The sequence below is a fragment of the Diprion similis genome, chromosome 13, assembly GCF_021155765.1.
Source record: "Diprion similis isolate iyDipSimi1 chromosome 13, iyDipSimi1.1, whole genome shotgun sequence".
NCBI classification, from domain to species: Eukaryota; Metazoa; Arthropoda; class Insecta; order Hymenoptera; family Diprionidae; genus Diprion; species Diprion similis.
In genome coordinates this window covers 6,600,718-6,619,698 of record NC_060117.1, presented here as the reverse complement: position 1 = coordinate 6,619,698, position 18,981 = coordinate 6,600,718, and the positions used below count along the sequence as shown (strand labels likewise).

General features: G+C 39.1%; 1 protein-coding gene across 1 annotated transcript; it reads right to left on the bottom strand.

Annotated features, from left to right (window-relative positions):
- Positions 1-6,598: 6,598 nt before the first annotated feature.
- On the bottom strand, positions 6,599-12,808 carry LOC124413832 (pneumococcal serine-rich repeat protein-like). The gene is made up of 2 exons (XM_046894619.1): positions 9,706-12,808; positions 6,599-9,654 (listed from the first exon to the last, which is right to left on the bottom strand). Exons 1-2 carry the CDS (start codon positions 12,806-12,808, stop codon positions 6,599-6,601), a joined length of 6,159 nt encoding a protein of 2,052 aa, XP_046750575.1.
- Between the last annotated feature and the right edge of the window lie 6,173 nt (positions 12,809-18,981).

Sequence of the window (18,981 nt, the reverse complement as noted above, 5' to 3'; positions counted from 1 at the left end):
TTGTGACCCTTACGCAATGAAACTATCGACGACACGAAGATACTCTGATGGAGATTATCAAAAAACTAATAAAAATCTGATGGTACCGACTGATTTTCAATATTACACACAATATTCAAAATATGTTGTCCTAAAAGCAAAACATTTTTCTACAAACATGTGAAATCGTTAAAATGAACCGTCAATTGTTATATTCATTACGATACGAATTTCAGACTCACTGGTCAATATCTGTTGATTCTACGTATTCTGTAAATGCAATCAACACCGTTAAAAATGCTTTGCGTCATGTTTTTTAATCGATTAAAAACATTTACGTTAAGTATTCATACTCCTACTTAATCATTTCCTCACAACTTCTTTCTTTCTAACACTTCTAATTCCACTTCATTTGCGATAGACATTGCGGAAGATCCATCATCATAATTACTGGTGTTGATTTTAAAATTATTATCGTAAGGCGTTTGGTTACTTAACCTTGTTTTTTATTTATATCTTCTTCGTTGCGAATGTTTCGCGCTGCTTGATTATTTTTCTCGCCTATTTTTTAAAAGTATTTTCATTATTTTTCATATATTTATTCACATAGCTGCAAGTCTGCAAGTTGTTGTCTATACCCCACTGGATACGTGAAAATAGGGCGTTCCGTCGCTACCACAAGAGAATAATATTCACGCTTAGCTGCGATGACTGGCTAAAATTATTTTATGCAAAGCACACCGAGCGTCGAACGCTCGTCTGGGTTTCAGTCGTATAATTATTTACTCATTGCAATTGACAACCTAACCATTTTACGAGTTTAACAATAATCGTTACCGGCATTACGTTCCGATCTTCACGATAGCCAGCTCAAAAATATTGGCATGAACATGAGCTGTTACCTGTATCTATTATTACAACGAGGCATGACTAATTTTATTATACATGATGAAGTTGATTTTCGCTAAATCAGTGCGTTCCGCATTGCATTCCATCAACACAATCAACCCCTTAGCGTTCAAAACGCCCCAAAGACTAAAAACCTATGGGGTATTCATGTTTTTTTCTAACATTCTACTCGGTAAAAAAAAAGCGACCCGAATTTTTCTCAAATTTTTTTACCACACCGTTTATTTTTCGCAAATATTTCAAGTCGATTGCAAATGCCGATTTTTTTAAATCTGAAAAAAATTTCAGAAATCCAGTGAATGCCACAAAACACCCCTCGTGTTAAGGAAAAAGTGGATCGAATTTTTTTCTATTTTTGTTTTTACACCTAATTCGGAATTTCGAAATTTTTTAACTCAGCATTAACACAGGATCAAATCGGAAGCGTCAAATAAGCGTCAATTTACTTTTAAATGTTCGGTTTCACCAATTTGATGATGCGCAACTCTATTCAGTAAAAGATATCTACAATTACACCGAGAGAGTGTAGTCATGTCATAATGTGTCATTCACTGGGTTTTTGAGAATGTTTTTCAGATTTTAAAAATGGACATTCGCAATCGACCTCAAATACTTATGAAAAATAAACGATTTAAGAAAAAGATTTGAAAAAAATTCAAGGTGCGTTTCTTGCCAAATGGAATGTCAGAAAAAAAACATGAAATGATTTTGAGACTGTCGGAATTTAACGCTGCTCGAGTTGTTTTCAATGGTCACGAAATCCTTCAAGCACCTCGTGGAAAATCCTACGAAAGATAGAAGTTTCTATTGAAATCGAGAGCACTGGAGCGAACGTATTGTGGTACTTTTTGTCGTGCCACAACAAACTGCGCAGAACGTTTTGCGCATGACTATCGGGCGCGACAATATTCATGTTACGCACTTTTTCATCCAATGATTAAAAAAATACGGTACGATACGAAGCGTTGTGGCTAGTGCGATGTTTTCAGAACTCATCTTCGTCTCGGCTCCAGCTACGGTTCGTACTAAAAACATCATACTAACCTATAAACGTCTATCATGTTGCTCTCGTATCGTAATGTATTATTGTTTTAGTTCCATAGGTGTAAATAAAAAGTTTTTGAGGTATGAGGTTTCAATTTTAGCAGTCTTCACACAAAACCACCAGACCTCAGGTTTTACTTTACAGATGCTGCTTATCACGCGTATCATTATCAAATTTCAAGCTTCAGGAAAGTCTTTGAGAGTTTCTTTACCATCCTTAAATCTGGATGGAAATATCCATCCGATTGCGAATTGTTCTCCGAAAAATTCAACGACGACATTACACACTCACAGTTCCAGAATCGGTGGGAGGTTAGTTTATCTTTCAGTAGCCTGACGAAGAAAGGAAAGCCGTTGTGCGAATGAAATCAGACGCGCTGATCGTGAGCCTCCATCGGCGACCACCATAAAACCGACGTATAAAAATGATAACATGCTTTTTTAGAATACGCCTGAAAACGACGCTATCTCAAGTATATATATTTTTCTCGAAATTAGGTTGATAACATTACCGCTCGGCAAATAAGAATTCAAAAACTTGCATAATATCGTGCAGTAGAACTTTGATTATTTGACCTGCGATGATTCAAGTACTTTGCAGTAACTATAAAAGAGAACTCGTGGGTATCAACGACCTAATACGCAGGTTTTTTATTTTATTGAAATCCACAAAAATATTTCACGACTAAACCACCCATCAAAGTGCTCCTTGCGATTTTAGCCAGGTGTTACTTTTTTTCTATTCTGTACTCTGAAATGAATTTTAGTTATATTTTATCATTTAGAGAAAATATTTAAAAGTTTTTAATAAATCTTTACCGATAATATTATTACCTAAACGGGACGTCCACAAGTCTAAGCATAAGGAGGTAAAATACAGACAGCCGAAATAAAGAATTGACAGGATTTTGCAATCATTATACGTTTTAGCTTACTATATTCTTGTCCAATCTGACGATTTTATACCCTCAGTCTCTGTCTCTACATTTTTACATTTGATTTAATTTTTATAAATAAGGTTGCCAACCTAATTTCAGAAAAAATAAAGGTATACTTGAAATAGCGTCTTATTCGCTCGCAATTCAAAATGGCGTTTTTCCAGTCGTTTTTTGAGATTTCATGCTGCTTCCTTGATACGTCGAAACGACAAAAACAATCAGCTGGTTTGAATAAGGTCTTACCGGTAACTCACTTTTCATTTTGACCGGAAATCCACTTTGGATGCTTTCATACATTTCTACAAATTCTCCTGACACAAGACTGAATTCATTTTATAATCTCATTTTATATATTTATTGATATTCAACGAAGCTGGGTAATTTCTGAAATGTTCCCATTTCATTTCATAGAAAGTTAATATACAAAGCTTTCACAATGATATAACTCGTCGTTGCCAAACTCTGAAAAATCTAATACGTTAATCAGACATGCAACGCAGTCGAATTTTGACTATCTACGTAATGTCCCTAAAGCTACCGTAATACAAAGGACTGCAGGTGTTTGTAAAGAATAAAATTAGGTAGGCACGTCCAAAATAAAATAACAATGAATAAAGCGTATCTCATCTATTAGGAAAAATATAAATATTTATAGTATATAGTATACCACTTTATATTTTACAAATCATTTTAATTCGTATTTCACATTTATCACTTGAAATTCATGCATGAAAACATGTTACCCAGTTTTTGTAGTTAAGTAGTTAGACTCACCAACAAATGGTAGTAAAGAAGATAAACCTACAATTGACAACAATTGTCTTATTTAAGCATTCGAAAGTTGTAAGATTTCGTTTCAAAACGAAAAAAAAAGTTTTCAAACATCTTATAAATTAACTCCTGTGCATCAGTTCAAGTGGAACTTTGCAGAAAACGTTTCGCAAAACGGTGGGCATTTTTGCAAATGAACGCCATATCTAAAATACAAAATCCAAGACTTTAGAATTTTGTCGATTTTTTAGGAGTTCTTAGAAATCAAAATTTGCCTTATCTGCGGTTTTTTTCATTAGATTGCGACTTTTTGAAACTTTTGCGAACATTTTTGTTAATCTCTCCAAATCAAATGGTCGAATCAAAAATCCGTCTCATTGGAGCTTGGAATATAATAACATAAACGTGATATATGTATAAATTACGAGATAATCTGATTAACTTACGGATTATCGAATTAGTTGGCGGATAAATATAGTTTCGAAAACCCTAGGTATCGAGTTTTGTGCAGCAATTTAACCGTGATAGATACTCGTACTTGTCGCACGTTACTGAATAACAGACTAACTGATACAATATACAAAATGTTTGCATCACACTTTTAGCATAGGAACGAAACCCTCGAGTTTATGTAGAGGAGGGTTGGAGCACGACGGCCCCCCTCAAAAATTTGGCCAAAAAAATTTTTTATTTCATTCTGCCAAATTATCGTAAATTTGATGTATTTACTTATTTTTAGCCCAATATGAGATATCTGGAGCATAATGGACCACCCCAAAATTGAGTAAAAAAAAATTTCTATCCTGTTTGCATTGTTGCAAATTTAGAGTATCCACCGACTTAGGCTATTTCAGGCCAATTTACCATTTCCTGGAGAAAATTGACTTTTCTATTACTTTTGAGAGGGACCGCCGTGCCCAGAAAAAAAAATGTTTTTTTTAGAGTTTTGGTAACATTTCTGTGAATTTGATCAAAGTAAAACAAAAATAAATTAATTTGATGGTAAAAGGCCACAAAAAGTTGTAACCGGCTTAGGGGGGCCGTCGTGCCCACTCTTCCCTATAAGAACCTGATCGCAGTCTTCCATGAAACAAGCAGCAACGTGTCGCGATCGACTCGCGTTGTGCTGCAGATTCAACCGCATTACAGCAAGCGGCAGCACCGTGCTCCATACATTTAGCCATAGCTTTTTCATTTCAGAAATTACGAGGTCTTCAATGACTCAAAATAAAGCAAAATAATAACATTGTAGAATGATAAAATATCAAGTACCCGAAAATCTATGTGTTGCAAATTATCTAGCTAAGAGTAAGATTGGAGAGATAGGAATTGAATAGATAGATTGAATTTATCTTGGGTGTATTCAAGGTCCTACTTTTCCACCTTTGCTCGTAGCCTAAAAATGACGAAACGATTTAGCGAACGAGTAAGTCTGTAGGTAACAGACGAATTTTCCAGATGAAGCTGTTGAAGTGACCGCAAAGACGTTGTGGCGAATGCGGAAAAGCAAGGACAACCATGGCCATAATGGATATTGTTTCTTGTTTTTTTAATAGGAGAATAAGATGCTTGAATTTTGGGTGAAACAGTTGACATATATTTATTTGGGAAAACGATACAAAATATATAGTGACAAACAAGTGAATATCAGTTGTGCATTAATAAATAGAGTGATCATGTTCGACGGAACAAGTCGAACGACAGGTGGAAGGAAAATATCGATAGAGATAATTAACTAATTTAATTGAATCGTTAGCTCGAAAAATCTACAATACCGCTCATTAAAATCGATGCACTATCCGAATCGGCAAGTTTTCGAAAAGTAATGAACGAAAGTAGGTAGTTTGATGAATGTGAATTTATTCAGGTATATCCATAAAACGATGCATATGAATGCTGATTGTGATTATAACAGCACTGAAACTCATTTTTGTGCAGAAGATACGTATCAGTTTCATTGTTCAAAGAAAAGTCAACGACCTGGGGCTGTACTGAAATTAATGATAGATAGTAAAGGTTACGCATTATGAATAATTAGATTAATCCATTCAACTATAAATAAAGAGTGAGTTGTAGTGTATAAATTTTTCAAAAATCATGTGAAGAATCTCGAATCGTGATCCCCGTCGCATCGTAATATTTCAGCGATTGTAAAGTTTCTCTGAATGAGATTATACCTAATAGCAGTCCGTCAGGTGATGATGTGGCAGTTGTAAAATCGTGGCTGCCTGCGGAGGTGTTGTTTTGGTGGAATATTATAAGCAGAGGGTAAAGATCACATAAAAACGTGGTACCAGACATATTTCATAATGTTCCTCCTTATTTGGCTATAGTTGAGAAATACACCAGAATTTGTTGATGCTGATAATTCAATAGACGAATAACGTTGAGTAATAGTCTAAATTAATCGGACTGTTGGTACGGATCAGAAATGAGTGTGATACAGCCACAGACAGAAGTATTCGTGGCAAAGTTATTTTCAAGCTTAGACCTAGAGGATATGTTGATCAGAAGCTATGGGTGAAGCAGAAAGGAAGTAATAAGTTTTTGCTAATATGGTACAGTTCTAGCATTCACTTGACTTTCCAGAAGAAATTCAAAGTTGCGGGAGAATCTAAATAGCCTGCGAAGCTAGTCTAGCGTTCAAAAGCATGTTTCAGGTAGTAGCCGGTATTACTGATTTGATTCATGTTTAAACTGGTACAATAATTGAAACTGACTAGGACGGTTGGATTCAAGGCAGCGTACAGTTGGCATCAGAAAAAGGAAAGAATGTCTCGTAAAACTTAACAATACTCATGATCACGGCATGATTTTCTGTACTAAGCAATATCTCTGCTTGTGACGAAACCGTATCCGCAACAACTTTAATCACATTTATTGTACTAGGATCCACATCCTACTTATGCATACAGTGATGGACCGTCACCGTGGGTACCGGATTTATTCGACGGAGATTAACTGCTAGACGAAGATGAGGATTCTGCTGCTGCTGACGTTGACGATCCGCTGCCATAGTTACCGTGACTGTTGGATGGAGTTCCAGATTTTTTTCCACCACCGTACTGATTGAACGAGTATCGAGGTTCCACTTGTGCTGACAATAATGACTCGTCGCTGTTATCATTGTTATTCATAGAAGAATAGTCATATTCTGATACTGTTGACGTCGACGACTCGTCACTATTATCACTGTAACTGTAGGAGGAAGATTCCGTGTCCGCTGAAGATGATGAATCGTCACCGTTATCACCATAAATGTGGGATAGAAGTCTGTATTCTCCTTGTGGTAATATTGATGACTTGATGCCTTTATGGTGGTCATTGTTAAACCAAGGTCTAGATTCAATTTTCGGCATTATTGACTCGACACCCTTATAACTGTTATCGCCGGATGAAGATGCAGACGCCGTTGATTTTGATGATGATGACACTGCATCGTTTGCATTCTGAGCCGTCGCGGAAGACCCGGACGCACTTGATGATGTTAATGACTTACCGCCTTTATTACCGTAATGGTAAGGTAAAAAGTTGTGATCCTTATAACCAGGACGGCCGAATAAAGATGCAGACGCCGTTAATTTTGATGATGATGACACTGCATCGTTTACATTCTGAGCCGTCGCGGAAGACCCGGACGCACTTGATGATGTTAATGATTTACCGCCTTTATTACCGTAATGGTAAGGTAAAAAGTTGTGATCCTTATAACCAGGACGGCCGAATGAAGATGCAGACGCCGTTGATTTTGATGATGATGACACTGCATCGTTTGCATTCTGAGCCGTCGCGGAAGACCCGGACGCACTTGATGATGTTAATGACTTACCGCCTTTATTACCGTAATGGTAAGGTAAAAAGTTGTGATCCTTATAACCAGGACTGCCGAATGAAGATGCAGACACCGTTGATTTTGATGATGATGACACTGCATCGTTTGCATTCTGAGCCGTCGCGGAAGACCCGGACGCACTTGTTGTTGATGCTGATGACTTACCGCCTTTATCACCGTAATGGTGAGATGAAGAGTTGTCATCCTCACTTCCATAACGGCCAGATGAAGATCCAAACGCCGTTGATTTCGTTGATGATGACACTGCACCGTTTGTATTCTGAGCCGTCGCCGAAGACCCGGACGCACTTGTTGTTGATGCTGATGACTTACCGCCGTTATAACCGTAATGGTGAGATGAAGAGTTGTCATCCTGATTACCAGAATTGCCGAATGAAGATGCAGACGCCGTTGACTTTGATGATGATGACACTGCATCGTTTGCATTCTGAGCCGTCGCGGAAGACCCGGACGCACTTGTTGTTGATGCTGATGACTTACCGCCTTTATCACCGTAATGGTGAGATGAAGAGTTGTCATCCTCACTTCCATAACGTCCAGATGAAGATCCAAACGCCGTTGACTTTGATGATGATGACACTGCATCGTTTGCATTCTGAGCCGTCGCGGAAGACCCGGACGCACTTGTTGTTGATGCTGATGACTTACCGCCTTTATCACCGTAATGGTGAGATGAAGAGTTGTCATCCTCACTTCCATAACGTCCAGATGAAGATCCAAACGCCGTTGACTTTGATGATGATGACACTGCATCGTTTGCATTCTGAGCCGTCGCGGAAGACCCGGACGCACTTGTTGTTGATGCTGATGACTTACCGCCTTTATCACCGTAATGGTGAGATGAAGAGTTGTCATCCTCACTTCCATAACGGCCAGATGAAGATCCAAACGCCGTTGATTTCGTTGATGATGACACTGCACCGTTTGTATTCTGAGCCGTCGCCGAAGACCCGGACGCACTTGTTGTTGATGCTGATGACTTACCGCCTTTATCACCGTAATGGTGAGATGAAGAGTTGTCATCCTGATTACCAGAATTGCCGAATGAAGATGCAGACGCCGTTGACTTTGATGATGATGACACTGCATCGTTTGCATTCTGAGCCGTCGCGGAAGACCCGGACGCACTTGTTGTCGATGCTGATAACTTACCGCCTTCATCACCGTAATGGTGAGATGAGGTGTTGTCATCCTCACTACCGGGACTGCTGAATGAAGATCCGGACGCCGTTGATTCTGATGATGATGACACTGCATCGTTTGCATTCTGAGCCGTCGCGGAAGACCCGGACGCACTTGTTGTTGATACTGATGACTTACCGTCTTTATCACCGTAATGATGAGATAAAGAGTTCTTATCCTTATTACTGGGACTGTTGAATGAAGATGCAGACGCCGTCGATTTTGATGATGATGACACTGCTTCGTTTGCATTCTGAGTCGTCGCGGAAGACCCGGACGCACTTGTTGATGTTAATGACTCACCGCCTTTATCACCATAATGATGGGATAAAGAGTTATCACCCTCATAACCGTCACCGCCATATGAAGATTCAGATGTCGATGTTGTTAATGATGATGACGCAGCATCGTTAGCATCGTCAGTCTTCGATGAACACCCAGGTTGAGTTTTTGTTGATGCTGATGATTCGCTGCCATCATCACTGTCATGGTGAGATGAAGAGTTATGATCCTCATAACCAGGACTGCCGAATGAAGATCCAGACGCCGTTGATTCTGACGATGATGACACTGCATCGTTTGCATTCTGAGCCATCGCGGAAGACCCGGACGCACTTGTTGTTGATGCTGATGACTTACCGCCTTTATCACCGTAATGGTGAGATGAAGAGTTGTCATCCTCACTTCCATAACGGCCAGATGAAGATCCAAACGCCGTTGATTTCGTTGATGATGACACTGCACCGTTTGTATTCTGAGCCGTCGCCGAAGACCCGGACGCACTTGTTGTTGATGCTGATGACTTACCGCCGTTATTACCGTAATGGTGAGATAAAGAGTTGTCATCCTGATTACCAGAATTTCCGAATGAAGATGCAGACGCCGTTGACTTTGATGATGATGACACTGCACCGTTTGCATTCTGAGCCGTCGCGGAAGACCCGGACGCACTTGTTGTTGATGCTGATGACTTACCGCCTTTATCACCGTAATGGTGAGATGAAGAGTTGTCATCCTCACTTCCATAACGGCCAGATGAAGATCCAAACGCCGTTGATTTCGTTGATGATGACACTGCATCGTTTGCATTCTGAGCCGTCGCGGAAGACCCGGACGCACTTGTTGTTGATGCTGATGACTTACCGCCTTTATCACCGTAATGGTGAGATGAAGAGTTGTCATCCTCACTTCCATAACGGCCAGATGAAGATCCAAACGCCGTTGATTTCGTTGATGATGACACTGCATCGTTTGCATTCTGAGCCGTCGCGGAAGACCCGGACGCACTTGTTGTTGATGCTGATGACTTACCGCCTTTATCACCGTAATGGTGAGATGAAGAGTTGTCATCCTCACTTCCATAACGGCCAGATGAAGATCCAAACGCCGTTGATTTCGTTGATGATGACACTGCACCGTTTGTATTCTGAGCCGTCGCCGAAGACCCGGACGAACTTGTTGTTGATGCTGATGACTTACCGCCTTTATCACCGTAATGGTGAGATGAAGAGTTGTCATCCTCACTTCTATAACGGCCAGATGAAGCTCCAAACGCCGTTGATTTCGTTGATGATGACACTGCACCGTTTGTATTCTGAGCCGTCGCCGAAGACCCGGACGCACTTGTTGTTGATGCTGATGACTTACCGCCGTTATTACCGTAATGGTGAGATAAAGAGTTGTCATCCTGATTACCAGAATTGCCGAATGAAGATGCAGACGCCGTTGACTTTGATGATGATGACACTGCATCGTTTGCATTCTGAGCCGTCGCGGAAGACCCGGACGCACTTGTTGTTGATGCTGATGACTTACCGCCTTTATCACCGTAATGGTGAGATGAAGAGTTGTCATCCTCACTTCCATAACGGCCAGATGAAGATCCAAACGCCGTTGATTTCGTTGATGATGACACTGCACCGTTTGTATTCTGAGCCGTCGCCGAAGACCCGGACGCACTTGTTGTTGATGCTGATGACTTACCGCCTTTATCACCGTAATGGTGAGATGAAGAGTTGTCATCCTCACTTCCATAACGGCCAGATGAAGATCCAAACGCCGTTGATTTCGTTGATGATGACACTGCACCGTTTGTATTCTGAGCCGTCGCCGAAGACCCGGACGCACTTGTTGTTGATGCTGATGACTTACCGCCGTTATTACCGTAATGGTGAGATAAAGAGTTGTCATCCTGATTACCAGAATTGCCGAATGAAGATGCAGACGCCGTTGACTTTGATGATGATGACACTGCATCGTTTGCATTCTGAGCCGTCGCGGAAGACCCGGACGCACTTGTTGTTGATGCTGATGACTTACCGCCTTTATCACCGTAATGGTGAGATGAAGAGTTGTCATCCTCACTTCCATAACGGCCAGATGAAGATCCAAACGCCGTTGATTTCGTTGATGATGACACTGCGCCGTTTGTATTCTGAGCCGTCGCCGAAGACCCGGACGCACTTGTTGTTGATGCTGATGACTTACCGCCGTTATTACCGTAATGGTGAGATAAAGAGTTGTCATCCTGATTACCAGAATTTCCGAATGAAGATGCAGACGCCGTTGACTTTGATGATGATGACACTGCATCGTTTGCATTCTGAGCCGTCGCGGAAGACCCGGACGCACTTGTTGTTGATGCTGATGACTTACCGCCGTTATTACCGTAATGGTGAGATAAAGAGTTGTCATCCTGATTACCAGAATTGCCGAATGAAGATGCAGACGCCGTTGACTTTGATGATGATGACACTGCATCGTTTGCATTCTGAGCCGTCGCGGAAGACCCGGACGCACTTGTTGTTGATGCTGATGACTTACCGCCGTTATTACCGTAATGGTGAGATAAAGAGTTGTCATCCTGATTACCAGAATTGCCGAATGAAGATGCAGACGCCGTTGACTTTGATGATGATGACACTGCATCGTTTGCATTCTGAGCCGTCGCGGAAGACCCGGACGCACTTGTTGTTGATGCTGATGACTTACCGCCTTTATCACCGTAAGGGTCAGATAAAGAGTTGTCATCCTTACTACCGTAATAGCCAGATGAAAATCCATACGCCGTTGATTTTGATGATGATGACACTGCATCGTTCTCATCGTCTGCGTTACTGTTTGACGAAGATTTTGATATTACTTTTGAATTTACCGATGAAATGTCACTGTAAGTATCGTCGCTGTCCAATAACAAAGATTCAGATTCATTTACATCTGACGGATCGTCATCATCGTAACTATTCAGGAAATATTCTGGTTTTATCTTTGAATTCACTGATTCCGCGTTATCATTGTTGTGACCGTATGATGAAGATCCAGATCCTAATTTTGAATTCACCGATGACCCATGGTTATTATTGTCAAAGCCCCGTGCCGGGTACGTCGACTTTCCTTCCGCTAACGAGTGACTATCATAATTCCTGGGGTGATGATGACCATAACCGTTTCCCAGATATCTAAATCGAGCCAATTCTGTCTGTGATAACTTATCATAGTTATCTGCGTAACTGTTCAACGGAGATCTAGATCTTCCTACTCCTAGCGGTGATGGCCTGATGTGATGATTACCATGATATTTCGAGGAATGTCCAGATCCTGTTTTTAATGACGATAACCCGTCACGGTTTTCACCGTCAGTCTCTGACAAGGATACAGAGTGTTCATCCGAATTAATGGTTGTTGATGTCGATGACTCGTCACTATTATTATCGTTACTGTCTACACCATTATTGCTGTAACTATGAGACAACGATCCAGGGCTTTCGACTGCTGACGCTGGTGATGCACCACCGTGACTACTATGTCTGTGGTGCAATGATTTAGATCCTGCTCCTTTTGCCGCTAATGATCCAGCATCATGATGACGGTGACTATTTCGCGAATATCTTGGTACCTCTTCATCTGCTGCTTCTGACCTAATATGATGTTGACCGTAATTTTTTAAACTCGATTCAGAACCAGTTTCTGTTTCTTCTAACGACCCGGTGCCATATGGTCTCAATTTTGAGCTTGATTCGTGTCCCAAATAATCACCGCAACCTCTGTGTTTCCTGCCAAATCGGTTTGGCAAACTTTCTACCAAGTGGTAGCAGAGAATCACAAACACGACCAGTCTAAGTATTTTACCCATTGTTAGCTGATTCGACGTAGTGGCTATGTATCATCTACACCTAACAGACCATTCCTTTTATACTTATCTGAGGTAGACGCTTTGCCTTCTGTTAGTCATGTTAGTTCTTCTTTAAATTCACCTGCATAAATATTGTGAAGTGAATATTGTTTGAACATGCGCACTATATCGTTTTGACTCGAGACGACAACATGAAATTGATCAACGTCTTCAGTGTCACGTCATTGAGGAATACCCCCGGAAGAGATTTCAGACTCAAAAAACTCCATAGTAAAAGGCCACGTCACTACGCTAAATTCTTCATAAATGTTACAATTATGAGTTGCAATTGAATTGAATGAATCAAGTCTTAATTTTTAATTCTCCAGTTCAATTTAAAGCACCATAAGTAGTTGAGTAGTAAAGTCCGAAACGTGAGATTGAAGTAATTTCACATCAACAAGACCAGTAGGCTGTAGAATATTTATCAAATGCAGTCGTAAATCTTTTCGAATTTTATTATCAACAATAATTAGCACCTGAATGGCATAATTTTTGCTGGATACCAGCTGAATCTGAATCAAATGACTAAACTAGTGATCGGTAATCTTTTATTTTTATTACAAATGTTGTTTTTTGTACATCAATTAAACAAAGGTGTTTGTCACACTCGAAGGTCACTTTTGATCATATTATACTCCCTTTATAATATGATATCAATGACTTATTGATGTATAATAAGTTATACATCAATAAGTGTCACCTTCAACTTACTGACTATTGACGAGGATTCAATTAAAAAGTCACACTATGCTATCATCTAACTACGTTTCAAAAAGTTTTGCTATGTCGGTGTTTGCTGAAACAAACGAATCGATATGTTCACCTAGTACGTATTCGCAATTATCAAAATCAAACAATCAGCAGTTCTTGCAATATTTAGGTATGAAAGCAATTTACCTATCACAACTTTAAATAATGAAACTACAAACTGCCCTAATTAAGTACTCTGGCGGGTATAATCAAAAAACTATAACAAACACCCAATTGTTCTGAATGACTCCCAATAGTTTTTTCACACTACTCAAAAGTATATTATCTACTCAACGAAATGTTTTTGTGAAGACCACATACCTTCATTAGACTAAACTAGTTAAAATAATAACCTACATTGCATAATTACGGTCCATCGTCTGTGTTCTTTCCATTTCAAGTATCTTGTTATTATCAACACCGGTGTGAAATCTTTATGCTTCATGTTTTTGAATTAATTTAAATCACTCATCTCGGCCAGTATTTTGATGGTTACTCGATAAGTTGCTTAGAACTTACTTTGTATAACGTTTCATCTTTTCCTTGGTCTGTGGTATACACGGTGGGGAAACCATCATTATAATTGCAGGTGTCGATTCTCACCTTATTATTGCAAGTAATTTAGTTTCTTAAGCTTGTTTTTATCGAACAGTTTCTCCATTGCAAATTTTTCTCTCGTACGTATTAATGAAACGGTAATTATTTTCTTATGGTTATTCATTAAATGAACATTACCTATGAATCACATCAAACCCTTTCTTCACCACGTGCATCCTCCATTAAGAAATTCATCATCAGTGATATGGTGTCTATGAATATGTTACAAAGATTCTTCGACAAGGATTTTTGACCAAGAAGGTTAACAGATTCTGTACTCAAGAACCTGTTGATTATCATATCAGCAATCAACTAAATGCACAGTCGATTAGTATTCTACTGTCTGATCTTGAATATTCTGAGTATTTATTCAGGAAGTCTCGTTCAAATTCGATAATAGGGTGGAACATTTGCTACAAGGTTGAGTCAATTATTGGCCAAGCCATAACTTTGATAATAATGTTATTATTCATTCAAATAGCATATCTCCTTCACATATAATGACGTCTGGGAGCTGTCATTCATTTCTTGTCATTAAGAAAATTCGGTGTCCTGCGCTACCACTGTACGATGATGTTATCTTAGCCAATAAGAACCAATGTAAGTAGGCATAAATTAAACCGGCCTACGAACGACTCACATGTATGCCAACTGTATAAACATCGTTACAATCATACATTTTACCCAGAAATGTAAATTTATTTCGTATAGTGTTGATTCGCGCAGCTATTGACATTCAAACATAACTGTTCGTCGCTACACCATCGGTCTTTGTGGCAATCAATAACTGTTCAAGCAATTAATAATACTCACGGTTCTTGCGTTATCCTCGGAAAACAGAGAGGATGGTTCCATTTACGCATTACATACATGTGCAATCTATGAAACGTGTTTTGTTGTATTAATACTGTTTCACCATGCTGACAATCGAAAGACGTGCGAGATATGGTTCGGCCTTTCGATCTAGCAGCCAGTAGAAGAAAAAAAAGCCAACACGAAGACTTTGCCGGTACTGGTAATAAGCGTCAGCCCTGACTCAGTACCGATATCTAAACGTTATTTGCCGACGCTGAACCATAATTGTTCCATATTTCAAGTGCTAGTACAGTGAAACTTCTCTTTATAACGGACAAGTTAGAAGTCTTCGGCAGAAAAGCATAATGGAAAATATACCTCCCAATAACGAACACTTGTCTATAGTAGACAAGATTTCCGGTCCCGAAGCTGTCCGCTATTGGGGAATTTCACTGCACTAGCAAAACCGCCATCACTTACGCGAATCCAAGATCCAAGCATTGTTTACCCGTACTAAACCTACAGTGATCCATGTTTTCAGTACCAGCTTACTAGTAGAATCACCATTACTGATTACTGGCCCTGACCCGGTATCCAATCATTGTTTACCGCTGCTAAGCCAGTACTGTTCATGTTACTAGCACCAGTTCTGGTAAAACTACCAATACCAACCCAAGTTCAGCATTCAGCCACCGTGATTCGATGCTGTGCCAATAATGTATAACCACATGAAATAGAGCGTTCCAATACTGGTGAAATTACAGGCACTGGACCGTATTCCATATCCAAGATTCATCATTTGACACTGAACCTGTAGTGCCTTTATTTTCATGAAACGTTTCAAATTGGACAGTCATGATTCATGTAGGAGATCATGTAAAAAATACTGTTCACAGAGTTACATAAAATTCGGTTGTCACTGACTTTCCAGCTTTATCGTCGCTCTACGCTTAACAGTAACTTGAAGTCGTTTGATCGCGAAGTTTGTATCTGATGGGACAATTAATTTCTCTGTGCGAAATTTCAATTTTTTGTAATATTATCTGTACTGGTCCAGGCTCTGAATTCGAGTATCGCCAGCCAGTTCTCAGCCAATTGACTACCATTAAACATACCATTGTAAATAGTATACTACTCGTCGTGGCCTAAGATCTGCATTATTCCTAAATGAAAATAGCTAATATCGTGTTCGCAATAATATCATGACTGACGGTCATCTAGCGTGCAATAATCCAATACGTTTATGAACAATTATTGGCTTGGTTTATGAATGTTTATAGGATACTTCTGTTCGAAAGACATTGGTACCATAACTAAGATTCTGCCCACTATTATGAGTCCCACCGTATCTAGGAACAAATCGAAAGACAGAGTGGCGCTACATTTGTGTACGCTGCGGTCTATCTGCAGATCGCAACACTCTTTCGTGAAAGATTCTCCTTGAGCCAATTTTAGTGAAACAGTCATTGACTCCATGACCTCTTGAGTCGACAACCTGCCCATGCCTGATGTTGGTGCCGTGTCTCCTTCGTTGCGGTCCGTTGTTATGCTCTCTACTTGAGCGACATATCTTGCGAATTCGACTAACTTGCAAATATTCCCTGTAAATCTTAAACAATAGGCCACGATACAATTCAGTCTGATGAATAATGAGTACGCGTTGAATATCGGCGAGACTTTTGTTGCGAGATCCTTATCGTTTGTAGTAGCCACGAAGGTTTGATTCGTTGCTCAGGTACAGAACCTCTTCAAGATGTTCGCACTATCTATGATGGTCTATTCCACTAGAAGGTAGATGGGATTATGTCTGACGAGTTCATTTTTCGTGAAATGATATCAGCTGAATTGTCTTCTGATGAGACGTGGTACCGTTTCTAAATCATGCATTCTTGGATTTGTGCGGTTCGATGCATAACAAAGGTCTATCACTTTCCGCGATACTGTGTGTGGACGTGGTTTCTAGAAAACTTACAAGATTGGTGCTTCTGGCAATGTTTCTAAATCAGTTAGTGTTCACTACACGGAAAATTTTTTGGCATAAATGCTTGTTTCATTACGTATCGAAAATTAGAATAAAACGTATCTACTAATTCAGATATAATCGAAGTATTGTAATAGTCATTTCTATAATAATAGATCATAGTATCTCCATGTGAATTATTATAATCTTGATGAACATTAGTACTATACGTTTCGAAACAGTATTATTTACTGTTGGGTATTTGGGAGTGCAGAAAAGTGATAGAGATAAATAATAAGTTTCACAAAAATATTTCTAAAAGCAAGTATTTTGAATTACATTAGCTGTAAGAAATGTATGAAACTTTAATATTCTCAATGAGAACGCGTATTTAATTGAAAAGGCATCTACTTTCTGCAACTGGGATTTGATAAAAATTCTAAAACACTATCCGAAAAATTGCAGAATGTTTCCGAAATGTTAGGATTTTAGCCAACGACCAAATCCGCTATGATATTAGTTCGCTCCAATTTGCGTAATCGTCTATAATCTCGCACGGCTAAAGTGCTAAATAATTCTTTTAAACTGTTCATTTTCGAGCAGTGTGCATACAGAATTTGAATTTCTGGCTGGTAGAAGGAAGAGGTGTAAGTAAGACAGTTTTTTCTTGAGTTGGTATGTATTGGCTTAATTGGTGTTTCAATGTTGAAGCACATTGTCATTTCGATTATTTATATGTAGAAAATATCTGATAACCTTGTGGAAACGTACGTAGAACCAGAAGTCCAGATAAGGACCCATAATTTTTACCACGTTTTTGTTAGCTTGCTTCCTTATCTGCGTTTGCTTGTCCATTCGGTATATACTTGCAATCGATTTTAAACCAACTTCCCAATGAGCTTGAGACTTGAAACTTTAAATAGCTTAGAACTGAATGACAATGCAATATTATTTGTTTGTTTGGTAAAAATTCTGCAGTCTCTTTCATAAAACTATTATACAGACGCGACCTGACGTCGACATGAAGCCGATACGATGACCACCGACGGAGACCGAAGGTATCCGAAGACCAATGGACACGACAATAGCCGACGGAGACCGAAGGTAGTTGAAGACGTCAGACGAACACGTCCAACGACAGACGAAAACGGCAGGCGTGGTCAGGGACGCAATTGACAAAAGACTCACCGACAAGCGTTTGAAGTAGCACATCAAAATGTTTAAAATCGATTTGGAAAATTTCACACACAAGACTGCATAGCAGAAAATAACTATTTAATTATAAGGAAGATTTTCAATTTACCACGTTTTTGAAACGAACTAAAAAGTATAAACTAATTTCTTGTAGCTCCGTACAGATTTAAAACGAAAAACGTAGGATAATGCAATAGACAATAGCAAGGAGTCTAGAGGGTAGCTGTTGTTGAGAAAACTCAGATAACAATTCATATCATTTGCAGTGCAATAAAATAATTACTGACTTAGGTGAACTATTCACGCATGAATAATCTATTACATGCGCTCCAGGTTTCTCGTTTTAAATCTGTATAGGGTTAGGAGGTATTATTTTATCCTTCTTAGTAATATTTTAAATTATTTTGTTACTTTTAATTTTATTTTTATCCAAATACTCATTTGTAATAGTTTGGAAAAATTATAATGCGATTATGTCGAACGTGCAAGATTTTATTTCGCTCTTCCTAAAGCAAGCAAATTTTCGTTATTCGATTTCATCAAAAATATAGTGATTTGGAAATATTGTAATTCTCTTAAAGTAGGAGTGTAATATACGTATGAATCATTCGAAAAAAAAGATATCAACTCTACATTTTCATAGTCACTTTGCGATTTCTTGTGACTCTACATCGGTTGTCCTTAAATTCGTACATTTCATTTTCATTATGAATAAGCAATAAAGCTAACATTGATACCATAAGGCTTTTCATGTAGTATATTGGTCTCCTCGACGGGGAGCAGGTGTCAAATTTCAATGAGTAGCAATATTCGTTGTGTGCATTGTCCTCTGAAT